The sequence below is a fragment of the Apus apus genome, chromosome 1, assembly GCF_020740795.1.
Source record: "Apus apus isolate bApuApu2 chromosome 1, bApuApu2.pri.cur, whole genome shotgun sequence".
Taxonomy (NCBI): Eukaryota; Metazoa; Chordata; class Aves; order Apodiformes; family Apodidae; genus Apus; species Apus apus.
In genome coordinates, this window is record NC_067282.1 from 193,805,764 (window position 1) to 193,819,680 (window position 13,917).

The following is a 13,917-nucleotide window of genomic DNA, read 5'->3' on the forward strand; positions in this document are numbered from 1 at the left end:
ATGGAAAAAAGAAAAAGGATTTATATTCCTCATAGATCCAAGTTGTATACACAAATCAGGATTTACTGACAGTTTTAATACAGAGCTTTCAGATGAATGTATGTAATATGTTTTCTGTTTGGGGCAACAAGGGTGGCCGAGTCATTCTACAGAACATGTGAAGACCTTTTGCACACACACACACACACACACATATCCGAGGAAGAGAGCTTGCAAATTAGACCTTCAGCTTGTATATATTAACAAAATAAACATCATCCAAGGACAAGCTGTTGCTTTCTCAGTCAGGTGTGTCCTTTAGCAGTCCTTCTGCAACTATGAAATAAAATGATTAGAGAGAATAAAGAGGAAGAAAAGCAAACAATTATCATACTCCTGCATTAGAACTGAAAATCAAGAATTATTGAACCAAATCTGCAACTAAATGCCATAGTCAGTGACAAGAGAGATCTCATTTTCTGGCTGTCATGTTTCAGAAAACTGAGTACTGTCTATGTCAGTCTGGCTGCAACAGGAAGGAAATTATCTTACCCTGCAGAATGACCAAGAGCTGGCTTGGCCATGAATGAATGTGACTGTATGCCATTAGGTATAGGAAAAGAAAGAAAAAGGAGAAAAGGTTTAAATGGGTATTCAGTTTCAGCTGTGCAATAGATAGTGATCGGAAAAAAATCACATTTTGCTTCTGCCTGTGAAAAAAATGGCATTTTAATCTTCGTTGCTCTGAATACCACATTTCCTAATCAAACTCTTTTCCAGAGTTTGTGAATGGCAATTTTCTGTTCCAGATCTGGGTAAGTATCTCTGCAAAATAGTGATTCCAGGCGAGGTCTAAAATTCGTACATCAGCTATCAGGCAGGTAAGGAAAGCCCCAGATCTCTCTGTTGAATACATTCATGCTAGTAAGAAATTCACATTTAATCAATTGGCCGGATACATTAGTATTGCATTTTTCAGTCATGCTCAACATTAGTAATTTAAAGTTTTTTTCCACAAAGCTTATATTTGTAACCCACCAAATTAAAATCCTGTTCAGCTTCTGAAACGCTGAAACGTTAACGAGTTACACATGATACTCCCCAGTGTGGCACTCTCGAGGCCCAAGAATAACTCCAGGTGTTTTACCAGCTTGCTTCATTTGCTGTGCCAGGAGACCAGAGTGCCTAATAGACCCTTTTATTTAACATTTAACAAGCAGCAGCGAAGGCTGGCATCCGCTCCGTGCTAACCCTCTGGCTAATTTTGCCTGCGGTCTGTATAGCAGGCTGACCCGGGAAAGGTGCTAATTGCAAGCGGATTACCTTGGTTATTGGCCATTTTCCTAGCGCTGGGGGAGCTGCGAGGGGGCGTCGCGCCGGGCGCAGGGGGACCTTTCTGGCTGGAGGGCTCTGGAGTCAGCAACAGAAGAAAGTCAGTCCCGCGAGAGCGCGGCCGGCAGCGAGCTGTGGTGCCGCAGTGGGAGGGGGACTGCGAAGATGAAGGTGAGTGGGAGGGTGGCTTTTTGGCAGGGGAGCGAAGGGGAACGGCGCAGGCACTTGACAGCGGATCTAGGGCGCGGGGAGGCAGACGACAGGACAGGCTGGCAACGTGGGTTTGCTCATTTCTGATGCCTCAGTGAAGTGTACTCACCACAAATGCTTTAGAAGTTCTTAAATGAACTTCTTTCCTCGAGTAAGCACCGGCAGCAAAGTCTCCCATTAAAGCTTTAATAGATGCTGCCACACATTTTTCCAGGTTTCAGTGTTTTTCAGTAATTGAGAACAAGCTACTCTAAAGGTTTAATTTACTTCAAACTCTTCATTTTGTTTTAGGTTTGTTTTCTGGGAATGTCTGCTTGAAGGGGGGATCCGGCCCTATTCCTAGGAGCCGCTTGTGCCATACAGGAGTCAGCCTGTGTTGCAGCCAGGGAGAAAATTCCAGATGACATCAGTGAGACCAGAAATGGGCTTTTAACACATACAAGAGTGAAATGAGTTCCTTCCCTAAACAATTAAGTCTTTCGAGACTTTCTCAGATTGCTTATTGACACAGTCGGCTTTAACAGCTTTAACTTAGGTGAACATTTTGTCCCAAAAGTGGACTGGAGGAGACAGCACAGACCAAGACAGCATGGAACAAGCCCAGAGCACTCATGTTCACCACACTGGGGTTGCCAGTATTGTTTCCACTTGTGAAGGAAACAACACTCAGCTGCAGGTTGGTTTTTTTGGTCACAGAAACAAGTGACACATATTTACAACTCTCTCTTCAAAACGACACAAACATTCACTTAAAAATATCTCTATTTTTATAAAACAGCAGCTGTTTGTGCAGCCACCACTGAGATCCATTTTTTCCTTTCTCCCAGCCTTCACTCACCCGTGGGTAGCACCTTTCTCCTCACAGTAAGATTCACCTGCCCGTTCCGGGCAGCGTTATGCATAAGATCAATCACGTATCGGTGGGTTTTGCCGGCCACTGGAATCCCATCTACATACACCAGCTCATCACCAGGATGGAGACGGCCATCTCTGTCTGCTGAGCCCATGGCAATTACTGCTCCGATGAGGATCTGGACAGCAAAGAAACAAAACCCAGTCATATATACATTGAGCCTCCAATTTAGTGCCATGAATATTGCAGTGATTTTCCCTTTCTTTCAGAATTAAGCTAGTGATTCAGTGCGGGTGAAAAGATCTGCATGGCTGAAAGCTGCGCTCCTCTGCTGAGGCTACGACTGAAGATGCTTCCCTGTCTTTGGTAAGAAGGCAAGATGTTTCCCACCTGCGTAGGAGTGATATGTCTGAGAATCTTGATCTAAGGATGATCTACCTGTTATCTTCGAAGCAAGACAACCTGTCTGTAAGGAGTGTTGAGTTTATATAGAATACATCACGCAGAAGATCTAAACAGATTAATTTCATGTAAAGGTCCTTTTGATTTAAAAATAGTTGGCATGTTTCTTATTGAATGTTGCTCGTTGCTGTGTCATTTAACACCCTGGACTTACACGCTTAAGATCAGTAGTGGAAGTGACTCCAATACACAGAGTTTGCTTTAGGAATCTTTAGGGGAAAAGAAGTGCTACATCAGATGTTGCTACCCATAATGAATAATTGCTCAGGTAGTGGTTGATTAACAATATGAAAATAGAGGCTTACTCTGGGCAGATGTTGTTTTCATAAATCGACATTTAAATGTAATTTTTATGGGACGTATAAACTGGCAAAAAACCTGCTCAAAACCTTTTAATGACTTTCTCCACTTTCTATGCACATAAATTCACATAATTTATTAGAAGAAGACATATATATTTTCCCCATGGAGTAACTGGTAGAGCAGTTGAGATTGATTCAAACAAAACCTGCTTTATTTGAAAGAATATTCAAGCATTCATTGAGTGTGCTCCAAATTTTCCTCTCTCGTGTTCAATGTGTGAGTGAGCACAGAATGATGGATATGACACCCATGTGACAATCTCCTTTAAATGATAAAAGATAAAAGCTATCAAGTATTGCTTTTCATGATGAACTGCAAAGGCTAGATATGGGAGTCACGCAGGTGGCCTTGTGTTTTTGCATGGTCTCAGCTGTAAAGCTGCAAGTATCACTGCAGAGCACTGAAATGAAACCCCATGTTGAGCCTGGAGAATTTCCGCCAGTTTCTAGCCTCCTCTTGGCTCACTTTTGCTTTCAAAGCTTAACAAAGACAGAACACGATGTGGCATTTTCCTGCTTCCTGGTGTTCCTGGGAACCTGTTAAGTGGTGCCAGGCTGAGTTGCCAGAGAAAGTCTTTCAGGTTCTCCATCCTGTTCTTCAAACAGTGAAAGAATATACTTTAAAGCTTTGAAAAATTGTGCAAAATCCAACTATGAAATATGTATTTATGCTCCTTTACTGGACAGGAAAAAAGATCTCCACAGAGTATTCTTAAAACCTTTACATTCAGGCACCTCATAGGAGTAAGAATTTTTTTCTAGTTATCTTAGGAAGAGACAGGTGATAACCCTCTGCATCTTGGAATATTGTAGGGGCTGCCTTCCTCCTTTGATTTTATAATTGGCTGCCAAAGTATTGAAGAGTTTGTGCATCTTTAACCTTTTGAGAAACACAAGTGCAGCTCACATCATGGTAGGTCATCAGTGCCTACAGCAAAGTGAAGAATCTCTTTCTAGTTTTGACTAACTGAGTAATTATTGTTATTTCACATGTCCACAGTGGAATGTGATTGTGTTACTCATCTCAGTGGTGGAATTGACTCCTAACATAAGCGGCAGAGTCCTACTTAAACACTTAAGGTAGGTGTGTTTGTCAAGATGATGGCTACCATATCTGTTATTTGGTAGAGCAAGAATAACTTAATTTTTCTACTTTTTTCTTTTCTGTGTCTGAACTTGTTTCTTATCCAGTATCTGCTCTCATTTCATGGCTGAGTAGTTTCCATAATAGTTATAAATTCTCAAGCAAAAAACAAACTGGAAAAAATATTTTTCAGGATTACTTCTGTAATGCAGTTTCATACTCGACATGAGATTGCTTTGAATGTGTGAGGAAAAGTATGATGACATGTAGGCAATAAAGAGTGTATTGCAGAGAGAAGGGAAAGTTTCACCTGTTGTTTGAGATTTAACATGAGGAATGCTGGTATTAGGAAGACTGTGACAGAGCATAATCTGAAATTGAAGCCTGGTTTATTAACTCATACACATTAATCTGTTTGGGTACTGAGTTTCTTTGTGATTCTTGATGATTATTTGACTTTGTGTTTCAGTTTCTCTGAATGAAAGAGGGTAGCTTCACAGGCACATAGTAAAATTTAAGTAAGATATATAAAAAGTGTGATTAATCTAACCTAATTTTAAGTTTCTGTGATGTTGAAATTCAAGCCAATAATCTGAACTCCATCTAATCACTGCTAAAAATAGGAGCTCCTAGGTGTGGTTTGCATTATCCTAACATTTTGCTCTATGGGCATCTGTTATGTCTTAGAAATGTCTTTTTTTTTGGCACGGATCATAAAAGGAATACAGAAGTATATCTTGCAGGCATTTTTGAGATGAATCCCAGTCTTGAAAGGGTAAAACACTTAGTGTAATTATGTACATGTCCCTGTGATTGTGATCCTGCACAAATGTACCCAAAATACTTCTCTGCTTTGGGACAGCAATTTGAAACTTCAGTGAAGTTCCAATGTTCCAATACGTGCAACCTTTCAGTGTTATTAAAATTCAGTCATATTATCTCTAAATTCTCAGCACACTGGGAAATGTGATAAATACGTGTGATGGTATAATCTCATGAGATTTGAGAGATGATTGGAAATGGCACAACCCACAGTCTTGATATTTAAAATTTATATAAAAAAATAAATCTCTCCTTTGGAAAGCATCTTTATGCTTACACATAGAGAACGTCGAGTAGTCCAACAGGACTTTCTCTTTCTAAGGTGCCGGGTAGCTCATACAACTAGAAGGAAATTAAGCTATAGTCCCTCTGTAGTGTCAGTATTATAGCTCTAAAAAGACTTTATGTGGATTCTACTTCTTTGAAAAGCTTATTGCCTTATGCTAAAGAATCCAGATGCCTTTTTAGAAACAAAACCACAAAGACAAAAGGCAATGAAAGCTTCTTTTTGTTCTGTGTTACCTGACTGCACAGCAGGGAGAGCTGAAACAAACATTTCAAATCGTCTCAGTTCTTGTTTCATAGGAAATGCAGGGGGTGAAGGACAGGCAGAAACTGCCTCTCTTTTTCTGGAGGTGAAAGGAATGGGAGGCTGCAGGTGGGCTGTCCATGGGGGAGCAGGGAAGCAGTGGAGGAGAGAAAGCAGAGTTAAGAAGTCTTGTATTTTGACTACAAAATTGATGGAAACTAAAAAAAGTGGTATATGCCTGTCATTTTTATCAGTGATGAATCTGAGCAGTGAAAACAAGTAGATGAGCAACAAAAAGGGAGTGAGAACTGAGAAGTTCACCACTGCAATACCTATCTCTGAGGAGGTGCCTTTTTGACTCGTAGGCTCCTCAGACTCAAGCCAAGGTCCTGTTCATTCCTGAGGACTTTGAGACATGGTTTGTGGGGAGACACAAAGCCTATTAGATTGATACACATGGGGGACTATAGTTTTTGTATTTACAAGCACTGAAATAGAGGCATCAACCTTGAGGGTACATGCAGGTTGAGAGCAATTGTTCAGCAGGAACATGAAGCATCTTAGGAAGTGGTTCACAAACGGCAGCATTTTTGCTCTTGTTTTCCAAAACCAGCAAGGTGCTTATCTCTGCTCTTGTTATCCAGCTATGACTCTTCAACTTTGGACAGTAAATCCAGGTCAATCCTTCACTGAAAAGAAACTTGAAAGAGCTGTTTCCTCTGTAACAGTTCAGTGCATAATGTATGTAGCTGGGAGGCAAAGGGTTCGCTTCCAAATTCCCACTCTTCTGTATTGTTGAGCAGAGAGAAATTCAGGTCTCCCACAACTCTGACTTTTATTCTTAACTAACAGGATATTAGATACTCTAAACCTGTTTTCTCACAGTCCTTTTAGTTGAAATAAATAAATTTGATATAAATAATCGCTTTTTAGATGAGGCATTTGAGCTGCACTCTACCCCATGAGAATATCGTAAACCTCCAAACTGCAGAGCCAGTCAGATGCTCAGTTTGTGACTAGTTAATTTTCCATTTGTAATGAAAAAGCACTAAAGGAGACACCAAGACAGAGTTTCTTAAAATACGGAGGAGCCTTTCAGCCAGAGTCACTTTCCTGGGAGGTGGGAAATGTCACTTGACGCTACTGTGCGAAGCAGGTAAAGGGAGATTTCCCAATCTTCCACTAGTGCCAGTTCTTTGCAGGATAAAATGTTATAATGGGACATTTCCTTTAGCTCCTAACATATTAATTTTTTGGTTCCACTCAGTAGGTGAGCTTTGAGAACCCACTCTGGCTGGGCCATCCAGAAAGGACAGGAAAAATACATAGGTGGAGAACAGGCAGATGGTGGCTCAGTGGACTCATTCTATGTGCACTGGGACATGCCCCATGGAGGAAAGTTAGATGCCAGAAGGAACTTCAGACCCCCTGCAAGTGTGCATGATGGAACAGTGATGTTCTGAAGTTCTTCTGTACAGCTACACCTTATTTAGATTTGAAGGTGAATTCCAAAACACTTATTCTATAATAAGGTCTCTGCATTTCAATCAGAACTTGAAGCACCTTTTTTAGAATACAGTGCATTTGTTTCTTATTACAGGAGGCATCAGTAAACTATTAATATTTATCAGTACCTCAACAGATGCTGACAATTTTAAAAAAGAGGAGCTACTTTGTTTCTCACAGCTGTTTGTTAGCTAATGCTAATGTTTGAATGATAACCTTATTCTGCATTAATTGGATATGGAATATAAACATCTATCAACTAGTTATACATTATTTCAGAAATGTGCTAACACAGGAATCAGACTATACATAAGGTCCTGATAATAAAATTTTATTATCAGTTTGGGATTTGTCCTCACTGACAAGGCATGGTTACATCATCAAAGTTATTCTGAAGGCGTATACATTCTGCTCACTCCCTCAAAATTGTATTATTTATCACTAATTCAGCAATACCACTAATTCAGCAAAATATGTACACATTTCTTTTAAAATATATATATATATTTATATTACTTTATATTTTATTTCACCTGCAATATATGTATGTTGGTTTTGTTACCTGTTATTTTCTTAGAGGAATGTCTCTCTCCTAATGGTATAAAGCTACCATGTTTATGGCATCACAAGATGTAGTCATCTAACCTGGAACATGGACTACTGTTTCCGGGGGGGGGGGCTTCTGTGTTTCTGGAAATAAGCTGCATTTTCAACAGTATCTTTTTACCTTATGCATCTATACAGTCTGTCTACATTGAACACAGTTACACATAGCATTTCATAATCTGATTTTTCAAAATCTTATGCTTAAACTTGGTTTTGGAAGGTCAGGATTAAAAAATGCCAGGTCACACCCCGTAGTAAAGGGCTGATTGGTGCACTGCTTATAACTTAATTCCACCTGATTCTAACTTAATTTACTGTGACATTTTTTAGATGTGGACAACCTGAGAGTCCTGTCTTTTTCTATGGATGATTAAAAAAGCCTTACTGTGGTGTTATTCTGGTTTCAGCTACATAGCAATATTTTTCTGATCTTTGCACAGATTTTAGAGCTATAAAAAGTAAAGTCAGGAAGAAACAACTCACAGGCTGTCCAGGCTCATCTCCTCCCAGGATTCTGAAGCCAAACCCAGACTCCATTCTCCGAAGGTGAACATCCAGCTCCTTGTAATCGGGACCTGGTTTAAAGGAAAATCCCACTAAGCAGAGCATTTTGGCTTTGTCTTGAGAATTTGAACCATTTTCCCTCCCACCTTTTGTTCATTGCACGTGACTAATGGCATCCTGGTTAGAGCTGGTGGGAATGAATGGGACACAATATGTTGTACAAAGACTACGAGGAGACTTGAAAATGTAGGTATCTTGGAGGATGATTTTGTTCAGTAGAACACACTAAGCCGAGCTGTAACACATTCATGGGAGAACAGTACTGGAACACCTCTCTTCAAAATAGTTTATAAAGGTGCCTTCTTCCTACAACTGACTGCATAATATCCTGCTGTTAATCCACCTCTGGTGTTTAATTTGTGTTTTCCTTGCAGTTTGTTAAAACTTACAGAGAATAAACTTAAATGGGATAAAGATAGATAGAAAAATTGTCAGTTCAACTTAGAAAAGATGAATAATCATTACAAGTTGGTTTAGAGCCACATACAGACATAAACCACCGTGTCTTTTTATGTAATGCAGCTTTTAAGTACTCCACTTGCAGGTAATACCCTCAACAAAGAATTTTGATGAAAGCTATGATTATAAGCCTCTGACTCTCAGAGTTTAAATTGAAAGCTAACATCATTAACTAGATCTTCTTAATGCTACTCAATTAAAGTCTCAACAGCTTTATGAATCACTAAAATTGTGCTTCCATTTTCCTGCATAACTTGCCTGTAAACATGCATTCTGCCCTGGAATATAACAGGTTAGGAACACAGTGTTTTATTGTTTTGGGTCTTGATGCCCTCAATATTAAAAAAAAAAAAAAAAAGAAATTTTGAGTAAAATTTCATATTGTATAAGTGAAACAGTAAGCAGCTGGAGGACTAACAAGTTGTCTATTTTCACTAGTACTTTGAATGTTCAGGATCATGACTCAAAGCAGGACAGTGATTAACAAGAATGTTCTTTTGTACATACTGCACTCTGGCCTATAAATTGAGACAGATTTTGGCCAATGTCAACTTGTTGCCAACCCCAAAGTAACAAAAGACAAAAAGTAACAAGAAGGTTTAATTTAGCAAAATGTTCTATAACATTTGTGGTTGAGCCTTCTTTCCTCTTGAACAAAAAAACTACAGACAGTATTTCAGCAACTCTGATTTACAGATACCCCCCAGAGCCATGAGAGGACACCTCACAAACCGCAGTGTTGGGCTGATCCCTGTTTTAATCTGAGATTAAAGCTGATTCAGTTTTTCCAGGTCTTGCAAAGACAAATACAAAACTACATGCAGTGGCTCTAGACAATGACCAAGAAGAAAAACCCTCCCTAGACAGCAGAACAGCGATGCTTTTGTGCCTTCATGCTTGTTGGGTTCCCCCTACTCTGGACTAGAAAGTGCATTGTTTCAGCATTGTATGAGGGAAACTGGAAAAAGTACTACCTTTCTCTACCAACTTCATTCTCATATGTTTAGAAGCCAAACCCAAACAGATTCTAGCAGCTTATTATCCTGACTTTTTTCAATTTATTTGTTGTTTCTCAGCAGTGAATGAAAAAGCAAATTAGGTCTGTGCACGTACAGTATGTCAATTTAATGCAAAGGTTGCTTCAAAGTTGTGAGAGGCAAAGGAATTTGAAGATTAAAGTGAAACTTTATCTTTACTTGATTTGCTATACCTGAGTGTAACAAGGATGGGGCGCAGTATTAGGGAGAGGGCTCTGTAGGTAGGCACAGTAGGATCACCAGCAGTCTGTCACAAAGCAAGCACTACCTTTATTTGCATACACATGAATTAATATGCACAGTTGGGAACATATTAAGAAAGTATAAGTTCATCAGGATGTGAAGAATATATACACTGGCTCACTAAGACGAAAACTTCCCTCAAACATGTACATTAACAATGCTGATCCAAACCAATGTTTGCAGCAGACACCAAAAGGCACTGTTTTTTTAAGAGGCTGTTTTTCTGCCCATTTGGAATAGAATAGTTAAGCCTGATTAACCATGAAAAGGTTTAGGTTAAAAATACTCTTTGGCCATACTTTTCTGTAAGTTCTAACACAGTCTGGAAGCCATCATGTGTCATCAAGCTTGCTCAGAAGAGACTTCCATCCCAAAGAGCTGGAAGTCTACATAGCCCATTCTCTGCCAACTCTTACCAGGTCACTGAAAACTGCTTTTAAAAAATGAAAAAAATTTTCTGACCCACCAAGCAAACAAAACATGGAACTGGAAAGAATAGCTGGGTCATCTAGACCAGCTCCCTGTTACTGCAAGCTTCTGCAAGCAAACAGCACACAGACCTTGCCAGGAAAGACACCAGAAAAGACAGCACTGGCACCTGAGCTTGTTTGTGGCCTTTGTCACCTGGTCACTTGCCTCATTCAGAATTGTCACTGTAGGATTGCACACCATGATTTTACTTACTTTTTCACAGTAGCATCATCCTATCTCCAGCTACTGAGTACTACACTTAACAGTGTTTCCTCCACTGCTGTTGCTAGTTGTTTCAGCTTTCATGCTTGGTTTGATATGACTCCATTGGCTGCACTGACCAGCTCTCCATTGTTCTGGAGACAACTACACCATAGATACCCAAAGTTATGTGTCTGAATGTGGATCTGATCTCCACCTAGTGCTTAGGTCATTAATGAAAATAGCACAGAAGACTTATTGCAAGGCTCTCCACTAATATTATCCTTTCAGTCCAGAACCTGTTCTGTTGGTATAATTGCTTATCTGCTTTTTAGCAATTTCTTTTTACATTGTGTTCTGTTCTCCCTTGCCTCTCTGCACAAATATATTAGAAAAAAACCCTTCAGATTTGCCTGCTAGTAACTTCAATGTCTTTTTTATAGGTACAGAATTTTGTTTCTTCTTTTTGTGTAAAGGAAAACATTTTTAACTGATCATTTGGCCTTGAAGAGAGAAAAAACAAAACAACTCACTTGGGTAGGTTATAAAACCAGCTGGCTGGTTTCTCAATACCATTTGAGAATGGTATTGGACCAGTTGCAATGTGACCACTGCTGCATAGAGAGGACAGTAAAGAGCATTGGGAAATTTTGCTTTCTGGTCGTGAATGACAGTGAATTTACTTTAAATGTAAAGGTATCAGAACAGACTGTTATTGAACAATAGCAGGTTTTCATAGGTGAAGAGTGATTATCAACTCTTAGCTACATTTTTGTACTGCATTCATTTGCATTTCTAGGTGAATTACACCTTAATAAGTGTACATGCAATTATTTCTTAAAAGTATGAAGAGAAAAAAAAAACATTTTTTTTTTACTAAATCTTCTCTATATTTCAGTTAAAACAAGGATGAAGAAGTTAGTTGTAATCATTTTACAGTCTTTCTGGGTGTCCTCAACTTTCCTTCTAAAAACAAAAAATCATTTGAACTCTTTTACTGAAGATGGTGAAGATTTTTCTTCCAGATAAATAATTGCTGTGAATTGTGATTAACAGAAATCTACAATAACTTTTTATCTTAGTTTCAGATGCTCTTGAAAGATGTGAAAAGCTTGAAAATAGTCACGGGTCTGCTGGTCTGGAATGTGAATAGTTTTTTATAAAACATGCACATTTTCTCTTAATATTTATAAGGAGGAAAAGCTGGTAAATATAGACCATGATCTAAAAATTAGCAAAGCAAAAAGATAAAATAAAATTGTTGTGCTTTCAGAGTTATTCAGTATATAAACCCTACTGGGGTATGCAATATCATGCAGTCCAATATCATATGTAATTTAGAATCTCTGACCAACATGTGTGGGACTAGAAAATACTTTAATAGGATTGTCAAGATAGTCTGTTTTAACTGTTCACTTAACATGATCACATTAGGAAATCAAATATCGCTGCTTTTAAACAAGTCCATTCCCAGTTTATAAGACTGATATTGATTCAAACACTTGAAAAACTTCTATTTTTGAAAATTTTTGCTTTTAGGGTTTTATAGAACAAGATAGATCTATGGGAGCAAGGAATGGGAGGGTCTGCATTATACATGAGTTCTGTTCTTTCGCAAGTGAAGACAGAAATAATTTCCATTTTATACAAAATATTGCTTAAGCTTAGATTTGGGCATGAGCTATAGAGACACATTTTAATGTGAGTGAACACTAACATATGAAAGCACATGTGAAACATCGTAAAACATACACAAAGACTAGCTGAGGAAAAAGCAATACTTCTTCTTGCTCAAAATGAAAATCTATGATAAAAAAATTAAGAGTTAGCATTCTATAACCACACAAAGTTAATACAAAAATAAAATTGTGTCTGAGTAGTTGTGACTGGCCATTATCTAGAGAAATTATTAAAGAAAGAAGAACTAAAACACAAAATGGACAATTAGTTTACAGAACAATGAAGGCTAAAGAATACTTGCCAGAAGAATCCGCTCGAAAACCAGTCCTGGGCAGCACTTGTTCTGAATAGGAAAATGGGGAATTAAAGATGAAATACATTTCTCAATTTATTTAAAGATGCAGCTTCAACTTCTCTGCTGTGTTTTGAATTACTGAAGTGCAATCTCTACTTTTTACTTCACGTTCTTTTTTTTTAATCCTCTCCTCCTTCCTCACTTTCTAGGTGGCACAAGTATGTAGTCCTGCTAGACATAGACCTCCCAGTCCATTTCTATGCAAAATTAAAGAGATGGTAAGATGGTAATGTTGCTTTAACATGACATGATGAAGATAAAATTGCTAATGTGTTTTAGTGACAATATTTGTGCTAATTCAAGTACAGCAATAAAAGGGAAAGTTTAATGACTGCATTTAGATGACTTGACTGCAGCGTTCATTCAACTCCTTTGCAAAATGACTTTTATCATCAAGATTTTGCTAGAAGGATGTATGTTGCCAATAACAACTGGTTATATGTGTAGGCAAATGCAGGTAAACACATTTAACCTACTTTTCATGCAGGTAGCTTTGAAGTATTTGCATTTCACTAGATAAAATGTAGCAAATAACTGATTTATTTTCATATATATCACTACTTTAATGGTATTAGAGAAGTCCATAGTTGAATTCACTGTCACACTTCCTTTGCTGATTTTGAAATGTTCTGACTAAGAATTTGTTTTATTGTTTCTGCAACAACCAGAGTGAATTGCAAAACATCTCAAACCAGAGGTGATTTTCAATGAACAGCAAAAGGGTGAATAAAGCGCTAACGTTTTCACACGACTCTAAACCAGAATATCACACTATTCATATTTCATGGTAACAAGGGGTAAGGTCTGTCACATCAGCATCTGTAGGACAGGGATGCAACATATGAGTACAGATTGTCTTCCTGAGATAGAAGGAAGACAGGAGTGGATTTAGTACTATAAATAGGTAGTCCCAGGCAGAAAGAAGCCAGAGAATGCACTACATGGCAGCAATTTTGGCTAAGCTTTCTGGTAATATGTGGGTGTGGTGAGAGAAATGAGAATGCAGTATTTCTTCTGCAGGCAGCTCCTTGCCAGTTCGGAAGAGTTTGGACTAAAGCTACCAGCCCTCTGGTGCACTGTCTTCAAAAGGCAGCAAGGACTCTAATGGTTGCAGCTGAGTAGTTCATAGTCCACTTAAGTCAATATTGAACTAATGCTCTAG

At 38.5% G+C, this 13,917-nt stretch overlaps 1 protein-coding gene across 12 annotated transcripts in view; it reads right to left on the reverse strand.

The window, feature by feature from the left end:
- MAGI2 (membrane associated guanylate kinase, WW and PDZ domain containing 2) overlaps window positions 1-13,917 on the reverse strand; it is a 735,815-nt gene that overhangs the window by 63,480 nt on the left and 658,418 nt on the right. For 7 of the 12 annotated variants that reach the window (XM_051637680.1, XM_051637697.1, XM_051637654.1 and 4 more), the window contains 3 exons: window positions 8,229-8,320; window positions 2,360-2,552; window positions 1,303-1,389 (listed from right to left, as the gene is read on the reverse strand). In XM_051637680.1, coding sequence (XP_051493640.1) covers window positions 1,303-1,389; window positions 2,360-2,552; window positions 8,229-8,320 — 372 coding nt within the window. Of the gene's footprint in view, window positions 1-1,302; window positions 1,390-2,359; window positions 2,553-8,228; window positions 8,321-12,701; window positions 12,744-13,917 lie in introns of all 12 variants that reach the window. The other 5 variants (XM_051637673.1, XM_051637664.1, XM_051637725.1 and 2 more) reach the window with 3 other exon arrangements.